We start from the raw sequence: 17582 nt of genomic DNA, 5'->3' as shown, positions 1-17582 counted from the left end.
TACTGAGTTGTAACGGGAACACATCATGCAGCATCCACACAAACGAGATTTCATCAATTTGGCTGGGGCGGCGACTGTCTTCCCCTAGACTAACGCAGCCTGCCGAACCTGGGGGCTTACAGGAGAACGTAGGCTCCATTTTCGGGTCTATTAACCTTTTTGCCAAGTGTTCTTTCTGACCTCGGCATAGAGCAAATGAAATAAGACAATAAATTGCGTCAGCACAGGTTTAATTAACTGAAGTTATAAGGTAAAATATTGAATAGAGACCATGTTGTTTGGTCAGCTGGAAATTAGCTCACTCCTACCACCCCACACCTGCTGCACACTTCCACATCGACCATTACAACACAATGAGCAGGTAAAGCTGCTTGTGGTCACTTGTTCAAGGACAGCTTGCTCACAATTTCCGTTTCTTCCACTCGGGCTCGTTGCCCTCCAGCTCCTCCTCGCACTCCACGTCTGCAAACACTGCACGTGGCTGTGTCCTGAAATCAACAGGAAATGTGACAGAGGGAAGGCACAAGCAAGAGGCAAAGACAGTCTCAAAAAAGGAAACAGTGAAATCAGAAAAAGAGTGTGACAGAGCGATCAGGAGAGGTGGGACTGGGGGTGGCCATGGCTGGATGGGAGCCTGATAAGTCAATGCTGGAGAGTATGAAGACACGTGCAAGAGCAGATGTGTGAAGCAGGAGAGCATGGTGATCAATGGGAAAGTGGAGACAGAGCAAAGTGTAATGGAATCAATGGTTATTGGAGGGCTCAGAGGAACAGAAGGTGAGAAGAGGTGTGGACATGAAGGGTGAATCAGCTTAGGGGAGGGAGAAATGGTGAAGGATTGGGACAAGATTTCCAGAAAGTGTACATATAAAGTTCAGATGGTGTGGGGGAGGAAATAAGTTCGATTGTGAGGGGAAATGTGAGAGGGTAAGGCACAAGCAAGAGGCAAAGACAGTATCAGAAAATGAAACAGTGAAACACACACACACCCCACTGACTGCAAAACAATGAGGTGGACAATACAGACTCATGGGATGAATGTGGGAGGGAAGGGTTAGATTGATCATGGAGCAGGTTGAAAGGTCGGCACTGTACTGTGCTGCACTGTTCTAAGTTACACTGCATCTTATTTAACATAAGGAGTCTGACAAGAGAGTGTCATGGCTGCAGAAAAGTTGGATGCCATGCAGGGATTGTCTACAGTGTCTCTGTGGGTGGAGGTTAAGAACAGGAAGGGGTCAATAACTTTGCTGGGTGTTTTTTATAGGCTGCCCAATTGTAACAGGGATATTGAGGAGCAGATAGGGAGATTTTAATTTCCCAAATATCGACTGGCATCCCCCTAGAGCAAGGGGTTTAGATGGGGTGGAGTTTGTTAGGTGTGTTCAGGAAGGTTTCTAGAAACAATATGTAGATAAGGCTACAAGAGGTCAGGCTGTACCTTCTATCTCATTTACAATAGCATTGGAGAGAGATAGCAGCAGACAATTTAGAAAAGCATTTAATTGGAGTAAGGGGAATTATGAGACTATCAGGCGGGAAATTGGAGGCTTAAATTGGAAACAGATGTTCTCAGGGAAAATTATGGAAGAAATGTGGCAAATATTCAGGGGGTGTTTGTGTGGAGTTCTATATAGGTACATTCCAATGAGACAGGGAAGTTATGGTAGGTACAGGAACCGTGGTGTACAAAGGCTGTAATAACTCTAGTCAAGAGAAAAGCTTACAAAAAGTTCAGAGAACTAGGTAATGTTAGAGATCTAGAAGATTATAAGGCTAACAGGAAGGAGCTTAAGAAGGAAATTAGGAGAATGAGAAGGTCGGTGGGCAGGATTAGGGAAAATCCCAAGGCATTCTACAACTGTGTGAAGAGCACGAGGACAAGACGTGAAAGAATAGAACCTATCCAGTGGGAAAGTGTGTATGGAACCGGATGAAATAGCAGAGGTACTTAATGAATACTTTACTTCAGTATTCACTATGGAAACGGATCTTGGTGATTTTTGTGATGACTTGCAGCAGACTGAAAAGCTTGAGCATGTAGATATTAAGAAAGAGGATGTGCTGGAGCTTTTGGAAAGCATCAAGTTGGGTAAGTCACTGGGACTGGATGAAATGTACCTCAGGCTACTATGGGAGACCAGGGAGGAGATTGCCGAGTCTCTGGCAATGGTCTTTGCATCATCAATGGGGACGGGAGAGGTTCTGGAGGATTGGAGGATTGTGGCTGTTGTTCCTTTATTCAAGGATGGGAGTAGAGATAGTCCAGGAAATTATAGACCAGTGAGTCTTAACTCAGTGGCTGGTAAGTTAATGGAGAAGATCCTGAAAGGCAGGATTTATCAACATTTGGAGAGGCATGATATGATTAGGCGTAGTCAGCATAGCTTTGTCAAGGGCAGGTCGTGCCTGACGAGCCTGATTGAAGTTTTTGAGGATGTGACTAAACACACTGATGAAGGAAGAGCAGTAGATATAGTGTACATGAATTTCGGCAGTTGATTAGGTACCCCATGCAAGGCCTATTGAAAAAGTAAGGAGGCATGGGATCCAAACAGATACTGCTTTGTGGATCCAGAACTGGCTTGCCCACAGAAGGCAAAGAGTGGTTGTAGATGGGTCATTTTCTGCATGGAGATCGGTCATCAGTGGAGTGCCTTGGGGATCTGTTCTGGGAGCCTTACTCGCCGTGATTTTTAGCAATGACCTGGATGAGGAAGTGGAGGATAGGGTTAGTAAGTTTGCTGATGACACAAAGGTTGGAGGTGTTGTGGATAGTGTGGAGGACTGCCAGAGGTTACAGCGGGACATTGATAGGGTTCAAAACTGGGCTGAGAAGTGGCAGATAGTGTTCAACCTAGGTAAGTATGAAGTGGTTCATTTTGGTAGGTCAAATATGATGGCAGAATATAGTATTAATGGTAAGACTCTTGGCAGTGTGGCAGATCAGAGGGATCTTGGGGTCCGAGTCCATAGGATGCTCAAAGCAGCTGCGCAGGTTGACTCTGTAGTTAAGAAGGCATATGGTGTATTGGCCTTCATCAATCATGGAACTGAATTCAGGAGCTGAGAGGTAATGTTGCAGCTATATAGGACCCTGGTCAGACCCCACTTGGAGTACTGTGCTCAGTTCTGGTCACCTCACTACAGGAAGGATGTGGAAGCCATAGAAAGGGTGCAGAGGAGATTTACAAGGATGTTGCCTGGATTGGGGAGCATGCCTTATGAGAGTAGGTTGAGTGAACTCAGCCTTTTCTCCTTAGAGCTACGGAGGATGAGATAGAGGGGTATAAGATGATGAGAGGCATTGATCATGTGGATAGCCAGAGGCTTTTTCCCTGGGCTGAAATGGTTGCCACAAGAGGACACAGGTTTAAGGTGCTGGGAAGTAGGTACAGAGATGTCAGGGGTAAGTTTTTTTTACGCAGAGAGTGGTGAGTGCATGGAATGGGCTACCGGCAATGGCGGTGGAGGCAGATAAGGTCTTTTAAGAGACTTTTGGATAGGTCCATGGAGCTTAGAAAAATAAAAGGCTATAGGTAAGCCTAGTAATTTCTAAGGTAGGGACATGTTTGGCACAACTTTGTGGGCTGAAGGGCCTGTATTGTGCTGTAGGTTTTCTATGTTTCTAAGTAAGGCAGCTTAACAGGTCAGCCTGTGATATGATATTGTACCATTCCTGAGACATATTTGAAAGAAGGGAGGGAGTGCAACCCAACATTCCAGGGTATTGAATTCCGGGAGGTAAAAGAGAAGGTGGCATTACAGGAATTCATCACTGCAAGGGTAAGGGAGGATACACTTAACAGCTATTAAAATGAAGCCATTTAGATAGGTTATGAGCAAAAAAAAAGGGTGTGTTCAATTTGTTGGGCCATTCCATAGGTCTAATTAGCAGTCATGGACCAAAAGAACATATTTGTAGATAATCGCAGGAAATAATATAGTTAACAGTGGCTGCAGTTCCAACTTCACTTGGAGGAACAGAGAAATCTTGGAGTTGACATCCATAGATCCCTCAAGGTTTCTGCAGAAGTTGGTATGGTTGTTAATAAGATGTATGATGTTTGGACTTCATTGGAGCAGGGAAAGAAATCAAGAACGACAAGGTAATATTACTGTGCTACAAAATCCTGGTTAGGCCACATTTGGAATGCTGTGTTCGGTTCTGGTCATCTCATAAGAGGAAGGATGTGAAAGCTTTAGTGAGGGTGTAGAAGAAAAGCTGGTGAGCTAGAGCTTTTCTTTTTGGAGCAAAGGAGGATTAGAAGTGACTTCAGAAATACTCAGGATGATGAGGCATTGATCAAGTGTACAACCACAGACTTTTTCCCAGAGCAGGAATGGCTAATACAAGGTTTGGGAAGAAAGTATAGGAGATGAAGTCAGGTAGATTTTATACACTGGAGTTCATGGAATGCACTGCACAGGCAGCTACATACAGGATATTTAAAAGACTCTTAAATAGGCACATAGATGAAAGAAAAATGGAGAGTTAACTGGCAGAGAAGGGTTAGATTTACAGGTGACCCCGCTTTACGAATATTCACTTTATGCCACTTCGCTTTTACAAAAGACCTACATTAGTAACCTGTTTTCGCATTACAATGAGGATTTTCGCTTTCAAGAGAATTTTTCCCATATAAATTCTTCACTTTACGCCATTTTGGCTGAAGCAAGATTTCGTAGGAATGCTCTACCTGTATCTTGGAGTAGGTTAAAGGGTTGACATAACATTGTGGGCTGAAGGAGCTGAACTGTTCTATATTCTATACTCCATGATCTTATTACTAGTGAGGTTTACTCCTATCTTTATTTCAATTTATGTAGAAGCGAGAGTGAAATTAGCTGGAAATGTGGTCCCATTGATTGGGCATTCCCTCAAGGACTCAGTCCACCACCGGTACTCACTTAACGTAGGCAGGAGCCACCCAGTATGGATTCTGTTCAGCATCTTTTGCATGACGCAAGATAGCTTCACGTGGATTACTGTCATCTGTTTTATCCAGGGCAATATTCTTCACAATGAATGATGATAATGTACCACCATGAGTCCCAACTCGTCCACCACGCCCTGAAATTAAAGTCACATCAGACACAAAACACCTCAACTGCAACACTCCAAAGGTCACATATTACCAAACAGGAACACCCAATCACCCCACAAAATCCTCTTGTCAAAGGTATTTCCAAACCCCAATAGAAATCTATGTGATCAGCACCTCTGAACTTCACGGACAATCATCTACTCTAAAAGATGCACAACTCGAAAAGACACTCATCCCATATTACCATCCTGAAATAAACTCAACCTCCAGTGCAAACATTCTCCTGACCAGTACAAAACCGACATGACCAATCTCTCCAAATGACAATACTCACAATGCAGTACAAAACCCTTACTACAACCAATGTGAAATTTTAAAATTACAGTTCTTTAAATAACACACACAAAATGCACTAGAACTTAGCAGACCAGGCAGCATCTATGGAAAACAGTAAGGATGTTTCGGGCTGAGACCCTTCATCAGGACTGGGAAAAAAGGAGATTAAGACAATGGGGGAGGAGAGGAAGCAGTACAAGTACAGGGAGAGATAAAACCTGAGAAGTAACGAGCAAAAGAGATAAAGGGCTGGGGAAGGGACAATCTCACAGGAGAAGACAGAAGACCATGGAAGAGAGGAGAGGAACAGCACCAGAGAGAGGTGAAGTAAATGGAAAGGAGGAGACAGGGATGGGGAATAGTAAGGGGGGGACAGGAAGAATTACTGGAAGTTCAAGAAATCAATGCTCATGTCATCAGGTCGGAGGTTACCCAGGTGGAATACAAGGAGTTGCTCCTGCAACCGGAGTGCGGCCTCATCAGGGCAGTAGAGGAGGCCATGGACTGACATGTCGGATTGGGAATGACATGTGGAATTGAAACGGGTGGCTACTGGGAGATCCTGCTTCTTCTGGCGATAGACTTTTTTCTCCAGTCCTGACTGAAGGGTCTCGGACTGAAATGTTGACTGTAGACTTTTGCAAAGATGCTGCCTGACCTGCTGAGTTCCTCCAGCATTTTGTGTGTGTTGCTTGCAATCCATTGTTCAACATGTAATGGAGAATCAGAGATAGCATTTGATTTATTGTAGGGGAAGTAATTTTTTTTTGTTTATTCATGTAAATTTATAGGATGATTAGGCCAAGAGGACTAAATGTATACAGGCAGTCCCTGTTACGTACAAGTTCCGTTCCTGAGTCCATCTTTAAGTTGGATTTGTACAGAAGTCGGAACAAGTACATCTGGTATTATTTAGTGTCAGTTAGTCAAACATTTGTCTTAGTATAGAACATAGAATATTACAGCACATTACAGGCCCTTTGGCCCACAATGTTGTGCCGACCCTCAAACCCTGCCTCCCATATAACCCCCCCATCTTAAATTCCTCCATATACCTGTCTAGTAGTCTCTTAAACTTCACTAGTGTATCTGCCTCCACCACTGACTCAGGCAGTGCATTCCACGCACCAACCACTCTCTGAGTGAAAAACCTTCCTCTAATATCCCCCTTGAACTTCCCTCCCCTTACTTTAAAGTCATGTCCTCTTGTATTGAGCAGTGGTGCCCTGGGGAAGAGGCGCTGGCTGTCCACTCTGTCTATTCCTCTTAATATCTTGTACACCTCTATCGTCTTCTCTCATCCTCCTCTCCAAAGAGTAAAGCCCTAGCTCCCTTAATCTCTGATCATAATCCATACTCTCTAAACCAGGCAGCATCCTGGTAAATCTCCTCTGTACCCTTTCCAATGCTTCCACATCCTTCCTATAGTGAGGCGACCAGAACTGGACACAGTACTCCAAGTGTGGCCTAACTAGAGTTTTATAGAGCTGCATCATTACATTCTGTCTCTTAAACTCTATCCCTTGACTTATGAAAGCTAACACCCCATAATCTTTCTTAACTACCCTATCTACCTTATCTACCTAGAAAAAAAGTTTGTAAGATTGCTTAGATATGACGTACCACTCACAAAGCCACATTGAATTTCAACAATAATGCCATGTCTATCGAAATGCCTACCATATTATATACTGCCCCTTCAAGTACCTTGAAATAATTTACTCACTACTGGCTTCAGACACACTGGCCTGTAATTTCCCGACATAATCCGAGCCCTTCCCGAGCAGAAAATAAAGGACAATACCTGTTCTCCAGTCACCTGGTCTCTTAACCGCGATTAAGGATCCTTTAAATATCTCAGCCGAGACCCCAAAAATTAATGGACTTGCCTCCCACTAGGTTCGCGTGGACAACTTTTCAAGGATCTGGACATTAGCCACCCTAATTTGATTCAAAACAAATTTATCTGTCTATCTATCAATCTATCTATCTTACTTTCTATCTATCTCTCTGTCTATCTATCTGTCTTCCTAAGTCCCCTTCAGGTTTTCTGCTAGAGCAGTATCAGGACAGATTTTAAACCTGCTGATTTCCCTCTTGTGTTCTCTCAAATGGTGTTTATACCTCACGTTTGTTATACAGACCGTCTGCCTAACAAAAGTAAATATACCCCTTGAAAAGCAAGCTCCTGTAAGAATGGTGGACTTTGGATTTTGTTCTAACAGGAATATAGGAGTAGTGTGCACTCAATACTGCTTCTGAAGGCCTCCCACTTAACCAGCATTCATTTCAACAGATTTGGCAAATTCTATCCCATCCATTTCTTTACAGAATCAAAGTCCCAGTCAATATGTTGAAAGTTAAACTCAACTATGAACACAACCTTCAGTTTTTTGCAACAATCTGATGTTTCTGCAAATTTGCTCCTCTCAATTTTCCATATAGTATATATTTCACCTTTCTATGCATATAAAACACTTAAGAAACGTATGTATTCCAATAATTAAACCACTGCATTGCTTAGTAATAATTGTACCTTTCATTGTTGCAGTGTCATTCACATGCTCCATTATTCTCACTTTATCTGTTATCCTTTAAAATTGTTCTGATCATTGACCGACAGTAGCCTAACGCTTTTCCAATTACCGATGGCATTTCACCTCTTTCCAAACGCGTTATTATTTCCACTTTATTTTCAATCACGATCGCTTCCCATCAATGGAACAGAAACACTGCTGGCGGCGGCTCCCGAGCTTTACCCTCTCCCGAGGTCTGCTGGGTCCTAAGGACCACCACATTGAGACAGGCTAAATGGGACAAGTGGATGCTGTGCTGGGTTTGGGTATTTGATCATCCACAATATTCCACGTGGAAATTTAAACTGGAGGTGACAGTGTTTTTTTTTTATGAGGTCGAGTTGCAAGCTCGACATCAACCCAGCACAGATGGTACGGGAGTCACTGGATCGACATCAACCTGGCACCGGAACTGATCGAACTTGGGAAACTCTGTTCTCCAGCCCAGCGCTGATCTCACTGTGCCATCAGCCAACTGGAACGGGGGGGGGGGGGGGGGGCAGGCCGGGTCAGGGTGAACCTTAATAAGAAAAATTTAAGCCAAATACAAATTTAAACACTCAACACAGTGTCAACGACAACGACTTAAAATGGCGGACGGCGTTCTTCTTCCTTGGATCGTAAGTACAAGTTGTCTGTAAGTCGGACGTTTATAACTTGGGGACTACCTGTATTTGCAAATATATTGATGCAATGAAACTAGTTGGAATTGTGAGTATGTTAGAGGCTTTTAGAGATGGAAACTGAGTGAGAAATGAACTATAACTGGATCCAACTATTTAGTTCTTACAGTAGACTGTTTAATTGTTAGTTTCTTTGTAGTTTAACAATTATCTGCTTGTCTTTATATAATTGCTTATATACAAGCAACTACTTGCAATGAATCCTAGTGTCCTGTGTTAAGTGAATGAAGTATTCACTCCAGACTATTCACCTCCCTTGAAAGTTTTCACATTTTATTGTATTACAACATTGAATCAAAGTGGAATTAATTTGGCTTTTTTTGACACTGAGGTTATTTGTTATAAGAAGACTGGACAAACCTGGACAGCAGTGGAGAAGGTAGGCAGCTTTAAATTACTGTCTGGGGCCTAGCACAAGGAAAGCATGCCAGTGTCTTTACAACTGTGCCACATTCTTTCCATTTCTTGATGATTGACTTAATTGTACTTCAAGGGATATTCAGTGACTTAGAAATTTTCTTGTATCCATCTCCTGACTTGTGTTTTGCAATAACTTTTTCATGAAATGGCTTGAAGTGTTCTTTTGTCCTCATGGTGTAGTTTTTGCCAGGATACTGACTCACCAGCAGTTGGGCCTTCCAGATACAGGTGTATTTTTACTACAATCAATTGAAACACCTTGACTCCACAAAGGTCTCTAAAATCAGATCTCTATTTAACTAATTATATGACTTCTAAAACCAATTGGCTGCACAAGTGATGATTATTACAGCCCAGGGTGTCGGAGTTCGGAATTCAACCCAATATAGGATATTCCCTGTAACTGAGGTTATTTGTTATAAGAAGACTGGACAAACCTGGACAGCAGTGGAGAAGGTAGGCAGCTTTAAATTACTGTCTGGGGCCTAGCACAAGGAAAGCATGCCAGTGTCTTTACTTTCTTCAGAGGTTAAGGAGGTTTGGCTTGTTACCAAACACTTGAATGAACTTCTAGAGATACATTGTTGAAAGTATTCTGACTAGTTGCATCATGGTCTGTTACAGCAACTCAAATGCGCAAACTATATTTAGACTCAGCCCAAAACATCACAGGCACATCCTATCCCACTATCAAAACATGAGATGGTGCCTCAAAGATTCCCACCATCCAGGCCATGCCACCTGTCACTGGGTAGAAGGTACAGAAGCCTGAAGTCCCACACCACCAGGTACAAGAACAATACATACAAAATGCTGCAGGAACTCAGCTTGTCAGGCAGTATCTATGCATCCATTTATCTGTGCATTTAACTTGTCTGGAAGGTACCTGATACACACTGCTAGGGGAAGCAGATATGAAAGCAATGTTTAAGAGACATTTAGAAAGGCACATGAACAAGCAGAGGATAGACAACATGCAGGCAAATGGCATGAATTTAAATTGGCAACAAAGTCAGCACAGACATTATGTGCTAAGGGTCGGCTGCTGTGCTGTACTGTTCTATATTTTGTTCTTAAAAGACCTCTTAATTACTGAAAGAAAACAACTGCAGAAACAGTGCATGGTCCTGACAATTCCTCATAAACCTCCTCTGCAATCCTCCTAGTGATTTCACATTTGTGCTGCAATGCCAAAGTTCGGATAATTCAATGCTCGACATGAGTGGCTTCTAACACTTTTTAAGAGTTACTCCGTGACCTTCTTGCTCTGTTTCAGTGAACAAGGGAAAGTATCTCGCAAGCAACACCTTTTTAATTGTTTTACCTGTACTACGACCTTAGATTCCTCTGGTTCTTGAAATTTTTTTAGTAACTACCAGTGATTTCCTCTCAGGTGAAGTCCTTTGCATTAAATTCTGTTCATCACGTACCAACCCAGACAGTTACAGATTTTGCAGAACTATTATAGAAGGTTTTTATTTAGATTTGTGGCGTGGCTTTGTGCTTAAGGCCAGCAGTTTATGGCTCATCTCCAATTGTCCCCCTTGACCTGGAGCAGACCACTGAAGTACAGGGCAGGAGTCCCAAAGTTGTTTAGAAACTCTCGATGACTAAAGACTGGCAATGCATTAGGCTCTATCGTTGAATAGGCTCCCAGCTACCTCCTCACATCAGCCCAAAGTCTCTGCATTGAGTGCTCACAACCCTCACCCTCAATGCTCTCTCTCTACCCACTATCTAAGTCCTCCCACCCCCACCGCACGCAGAATCCCTTCTTTTGGGCTCTACCGAACAGTGGAACCCAGGGCTCTGCCACACCTTTTCCCTCCCACCCTGGCTCCAGCAATCTCCCTCAGTGTCCATTCTTGAACTTCCATGCAGTGGCTTCCCTCTGTCTTCCTCCCCACAGTAATGTACCCAACAGGCTCCCTTCTCACCATCTCCCCATGTTCTCCTTCCCCTCCTCTAAACCCTTCCCCCTGGGCTTGCCTTCTCCTGCTACCTGCCTCCCTCTAAACTGTGACCCACAGACTCCCACCCCTTCCACCCTTCTCCAAACAATCTATGGGCCCTTCCACACCCTCCTTCCTTCCATCATGACCTGTGGACTCACTTGCCCTCCCTCCACAACACACCATGACCCATGGGCTTGCTCCCTCTCTCCAGACCATGACCCACAGACTCCTTCACTCTCCCCTCTCTCCAAAAAATGACCCATAGACTCTCTTCCCCTCCCCTCCCCAAAATGACTCATAGACTCTCACACCTCCTCTCCCTCCCCAAAATGACCCATAGACCAACCCCCTCCCTCCACAAAATGACCCATAGACTTCCTCCTCCCCTCCCCCTCCATCGCCAAGGATCTCTCTGCAGCAGCCCCAGGTTCGCTTTCCCCAGAGACTCCCCCCCTCCCCCCACCTCACTCTCACCGAGAACATTAGCGTAAGGGAGATGTTACCTGGACCAGATACGGGAGGTTCAGGCTTGTGGGATTTTACAGGATCAAGGCGATCTTTTTCCAACTGCTTCCTCGTGCTCTTCTGCCTGGGCTCCCGGAACATAGGCAAAGCATGTGCTGCAAACACAAAAGAACCATATTTAACCTGCATTCCTACACCCCACCAATGGGGACACACTCCTTTACCCTGTAACAGTATTCCTATACCTGAGAAAACTTCTGGTATCTTCTTATTATTGCCTAGCTTACCTTCATATTTCATCTTTTCTTTCTTTATGGTTTCTTTAGTTGCCTTCTGTTGGTTTTTAAAAGTTCCACAATCCTCTAACTTTCTACTAAATTTTGCTCTGTTATATGTCCTCGCTCTTGCTTTTATGCTGTCTATGACTTCCATTGTCAGCCACAGATGCCTCATCCTTTTTTTAGAATACTTTTTTACTTTTTTATCTTTGGGGTGTATATATATTCTGTGCTTTCTAAATTGCTCCCAGAAACTCCTACAATTAATGTTCTGCCATTATTCCTGCTAGTAACTGCTTCCAATCAATCTTGGCCAGCTCTTTTCTCATGCCTTATAATTCCCTTTACTCCACAGTAATACTGACACATCTGACTTTATCTTCCCCCGCTGGAACTGCAGGGTGAATTTCATCACATTAAGATTACTGTCTCCTAAAAGTGATTTTTTTTTTACTTGAAGCTCCCAATTAAATCTGGTTCATCATACAGCACCCAGTCCAGAACTGTCTTTCCCCTACATCCACTACTTTGTTCCTATCAGTCTATTCACTGTTTTGTCTGTGTCATTCATTGATAGATAATCACAAACAACATACACCCTCACACCAATCTTTGCAGGACACATCAACCTATGGACTTACAAACAACATAGATCCTCACATCAATCTTTGCAGAACACCTCTTCTCATGGACTTCTAGAATCCTCGCACCATTCTTAACAGAACACATCACCTCATGGCCCTCCACCACTAGCCTCTCACTTCAATGAATCCAATCTATCAAGACTATAGATATATTGCATATTAAATCTTCTGGATAAGCTGACCATGATGAACCTTGTCAACTGCCTTAGTAAAATCCATGCCGTAGGCAGCCAGCAGACCCAATTATCAATCACCTTCATCACCTCTTAAAAAAGATCAGTCAAGGACACTGAGGGGGGGATGTGGTTTAGGAAGATGTCCAAGGCCTGGAATAGGGCTGCTGGGGAGGGACAGTGGAAACAGTTATGATAGTTGTATTTATGTGGCGGTAGACACAAGAATATGCAGGGAATGGAGGGATATGGATTATATGCAGGCAGATGAGTATTATTTCAACTTGTCATTTTGTTTGGTGCAATCATTGTGACAGAAGGGTCTGTTTATGTACTGTACAAGTCTATGTAAGTTTGTAAGACATGATCTTTCCCCACACAAAACCAGGCTGATTATGCTTTGCCAAATATGAGTAAATATATTCTTAAGAATCCTCATCAATAGCTTCTCTACCACGCTTTAGGGTTACAATTTCTTGGATAATTCCTATTACCTTTCTTAAGAAAAAGTAAAAGCAAAGTTATTCTCCAGTCCTCTTGGACTTTGCCTGCAGCTAAAGAGAACATGAGTGGTATACTCACGTGTAATGATGTAACCTGGTGGATTATAAATTACAAGTGGTATACTCATGTGTACTGATATAACCTGGTGGGGTATAAATGATTAGTGGTATTCTCATGTGTAATGATGTAACCTGGTGGATTATAAATGACAAGTGGTATACTCATGTGTACTGATATAACCTGGTGGGGTATAAATGACAAGTGGTATACTCATGTGTAATGATATACCCTGGTGGGGTATAAATGACGAGTGGTATACTCATGTGTAATGATGTAACCTGGTGTGGTATAAATGATTAGTGGTATACTCACGTGTAATGATGTAACCTGGTGTGGTATAAATGACGAGTGGTATACTCATGTGTAATGATGTAACCTGGTGGGGTGTAAATGACGAGTGGTATACTCACGTGTAATGATGTAATCTTGTGTGACAGTTTGACTCTGCTTTGCTTTTCGCTTTGTTTTCACAACACAGAGTTTAGCTCCTCTGAAAAACAATGTTTGAGCCAATTTAAAATTTGGCATGTTTTGTTGAGATAATTTTTCATTTTTCTAAACTCAGGATAGCTTCAGCCAAGTCTGCTTGATCTCTCCTCAAATAATAAACGTTACACCACAGCAATTAATCTAGTGAAGCTTCACCGGAGTCCAACCTCTCCCACACCCCTACCTCACAAATATAATGAAGATAGAGCACCCTTGAACCCAATGGTCACACCAAAGTTCAAAGTAAAATCAAAGTGCACACACATACAACCCTGAGATTCTTTTTCTGTGGGCATACTTAGTCATTTTCCATCCTCTTTTTCCCTCTCTCATCTTATCTCCTTGCCCGCCCATCGACTCCCTCTGGTGCTCCTCCACCCACCCCCCTTTTCTTTCTTCCATGGTTTTCTGTCTCTTTCACCAATCAACTTCCCAGTTCTTTACTGCATCCCTCCCCCTCCCGGTTTCACCTATCATCTTGCGTTTCCCTCTCCCCTCCCCCCACCTTTTAAATCTACTCCTCAGGTTTTTTGCCAACGGGTTCGGCCCAAAACATTGACTGGACTCTTTTCCTAGATGCTGCCTGGCCTGCTGAGTTCCTCCAGCATTTTGTGTGTGTACTCAGATTTCCAGCATCTGCAAATTTTCTCTTTTTTGAACCTGGTAGTTTGAGTCCTGAGGCATCTGTATCTTCTACCAAGGCAGCAACGATAAAAGAGAATGGCCTGTGTGGTGAGAATCTTTGATGACGGATGCTGCTTTTCTACGGCAGTGTTTCATGTAGACGTGCTCAATGGTTGAGATGGTTTTACTCGTGATGTACTGGGACAAATCCACTCTTTTTTGTAGGATTTTCCTCTCCAAGACACTGGGTTCCCATACCAGGCCATAATGCAGCCAGTAAGCACTTTCCACCACACATCTCTAGTAGTTTGCCAGGGTTTTTGATGACCTGCTGAATCTCTGCAGACTCCTAAGGAAGCAAAGGCGCTGTCATGTTTTCTTTGCAATAATATTTATATGATGGGCTGAGGACAGATCCTCTGAGATAGTGACACCCAGGAGTTTAAACTCCTCTCCACATCTGACCCTCCAATGAGTACTGGGTCATAGACCTCGGGTTTCCCACTTGTTACGAACCCTGTAAATGGATTACTTACCAGCAAAGATAGAGGCGTCTGTTGAAGTCTGATGATACTATTTTAACAGTATTTATTAGTAAAAATACACAAAAATAATATCAATGCAAATATACAGATAATATACGTTGTCAATACTAAACCTAAAAGTGTGGGTATAATAATAATCAATAAGAAATAAGCTCTATCATTGTCTAGGGGATAATGAATTGTCTGATGGAAATCTAAAGTTCATTTCAGTTCATACAGGCTGCAGCCGTTGTTTGTTTGTCGCTGTGTTGCAATTGTTGGAGAGAGAGAGAGAGAGAGAGAAAAACTTGCCAACTTTCCTTGGTACGATCTTGAGCCGTATCTGTCCTTTAGCTAGACCGTTCCATGGGGGACTCGCCACCCAGGCAAGGAGGGACACACACACAAGCCCCCCACTGGTTTCATACGTTTCTCCTGGTGTGTCTGAGGGGTTGTTCCCCAGACCCCTCTTTTATCCTCATTCATGGGGTCTCAGATGTCAATCGGGTTGGGATGATGCAATCCCTCAACCAGACCACTCTGGTTGTCCCCTGAGGGGTTTCAATGACTAGTACAGTATTCAATACACAATTCCTTCTCCAAGAGACAATAGCAGTAATCAGTGGTTCCGTTCCGTTTGTTAAGAGACATCCCACCTGGTTGTGTATTCTGCGTCTCTCTCTCTCATTTCCTGGGTCTCAGACCCGAAATAATAGCGATCTTGCGATTCTCAAAAAGGGGGGGGGGGCACTGGTGATTCTGGACCCTTCTGTCCATCAGATTTGCTCCTCATTCGTAACACTCTCCTTAAGTCTACAATCAGCTCCTTGGTCTTGTCATTGGGTGAGTGGTTGTTGTTATTACACCACTCAGCCAAATTTTCAAACTACTTCCTGTATGTTGATTCATCACCACCTTTGATACCATAAGACCATTGTGTCTTCTCCGCCATTTCATCATGGCTAATCCAAGATTCCTCTCTGACCCCATCTCCTGCTTTTCCCTGTACCCATTCATGCCCTGATGAAATTAAGAATCTATCCATCTCTGCCTTTAATATATATAAAGCCAGGCCTCCACAGCTGCCTGGGGCAAAGAATTCCACAGAATCACCACTTCCTGGCTAAAAAAAAACCTCATCTCCGTTCCAGAAGAACACCCCACTTTTCGGAGTTTGTGTCCCCTGGTCTTAGACACTCCCACTATAGGAAACATCCTCTCCACATCCACTCTCACAAGGCCTTTCTCCATCCAATAGGTTTCAATGAGGTCACCTCTCATTCTTCTAAATTCCAGTGAAAACAAGCCCTGAGTCAGACACACTTCGATATCCACAGTGTGTGGACACTATGGTCAACAACTGGGAAGGGTCCACATTGTCCTACCAAAGGGTTTTGGCTCAAAACATGAACTGTACTTTCTTTCCCCCATAGATGCTACCTGGCATGCTGAGTTCCTCCATCATTCTGGGTGTGTTGCTCGGATTTCCAGCATCTGCAGATTTTCTCTTGTTTGTGATCAACAATCAGAAAGGGTCCACATTGTGTGGACATTGAGTTTGTCCCTGGCACAATCAAGAGCCACTTGTATTATGATTCTGTACCTTTGACTTTTCACTGGATGATAATAGACCTTTGCCAGTCCATTTCCTGTTCCCACCATGATCTGGTTCAGTTTTGGATGCCACAAACAACGAATGACACTCTGAAAAATGAACAGAACACCATTTCATATTCAGACTTTAAGTAGTAGTGCAGGTTTCAAATACTGAGAGAGTGTCAGAGAAGCACACTGAGAAAGAAATAAGTTGTCCTCTTGTGCTGGTCCCATTTGTCTATGTTTGGCAATTCCCTCTAAACCTTTCCTATCTATGGACCTGTCCATATCCTCCAAAATCGTTCCTATCCATGGACTTGTCTAACTGCCTTTTAAGCATTGTAACTGTTCCAACGTTTACCACTTCTGCTGGCAGGTTGTGCATATACCAACTATCCTCTATGTGAAAAGGTTACCTCCACGCCCCCACTAAGTCACTTTAAAACTATCTTCCTCACCTTAAACCTGTACTTTCTAGTTTTGGACTCCTTGATCCTTGGAAACTGTGGCTACCTGCTCGATCTCTGCCCCTCGCGATTTTATACACCTCAATAAAGTCAACCCTCTGCCTCCTCCATTCTAGCAGATAAAGTCCCAGCCTGTTCAGTCTCTTTCTTTTTAAATCTTTTTATTAATTTTTAAGCAAACATAAATGAAACATGAATACAGAGTTTGAGAGTACATAGTTAATAGTTTAAATAGACATTCAAATATATGATAATCAATATATAATAACCTCCCAAACTCATAGTATTTATGAACAAAAGAAATTTTTTAAAAACCCAAAAAAAAAGAGAGAAAAAACACTAACCAACATGGGCCATTGCATAATGTCAAATATACACAGTAGTGCCAATAACTCTGAACCTCCATCCAAATAATTAAGGATAATAAAAGTGAGGTTTAGGAAAAGACAATTTAACTCATATGAAAATGTTGAATAAATGGTCTCTAAGTTTCTTCAAATTTAACTGAAGGATCAAAGACAACACTTATAATTTTTTCTAAGCTCAAACAAGAGATAGTTTGAGAAAACCACTGAAATATAGTTGGAGGATTAATTTCTTCCCAATTCAATAAAATAGATCTTCTAGCCATTAATGTAACAAATGCAATCATTCGTCGAGATGAGGGGGATAAATGACTATTATCCGCCATCAGTAAACCGAAAATTGCAGTAATAGAATGTAGTTGGAAATTGATATTC

At 42.8% G+C, this 17582-nt stretch overlaps 1 protein-coding gene across 2 annotated transcripts in view; it reads right to left on the bottom strand.

Annotated features, from left to right (window-relative positions):
* Positions 1-213: 213 nt before the first annotated feature.
* The window catches only part of LOC132396487 (WD repeat-containing protein 70), a 182490-nt gene continuing 165121 nt past the window's right edge, over positions 214-17582 (bottom strand). The window contains exons 14-18 of one of the 2 annotated variants that reach the window (XM_059974029.1): positions 16383-16483; positions 13553-13632; positions 11522-11638; positions 4912-5074; positions 214-488 (exon numbers count right to left, since the gene is read on the bottom strand). In XM_059974029.1, the coding sequence (XP_059830012.1) occupies positions 401-488; positions 4912-5074; positions 11522-11638; positions 13553-13632; positions 16383-16483 (549 nt within the window). In that variant the 3' untranslated portion in view covers positions 214-400. Of the gene's footprint in view, positions 489-4911; positions 5075-11133; positions 11260-11492; positions 11639-13552; positions 13633-16382; positions 16484-17582 lie in introns of those variants that run through there. The other variant, XM_059974030.1, reaches the window with a different exon arrangement.

The sequence above is a fragment of the Hypanus sabinus genome, chromosome 7 (assembly GCF_030144855.1).
Source record: "Hypanus sabinus isolate sHypSab1 chromosome 7, sHypSab1.hap1, whole genome shotgun sequence".
Classification (NCBI taxonomy): Eukaryota; Metazoa; Chordata; class Chondrichthyes; order Myliobatiformes; family Dasyatidae; genus Hypanus; species Hypanus sabinus.
This window is presented reverse-complemented; position numbering and strand designations above follow the sequence as displayed.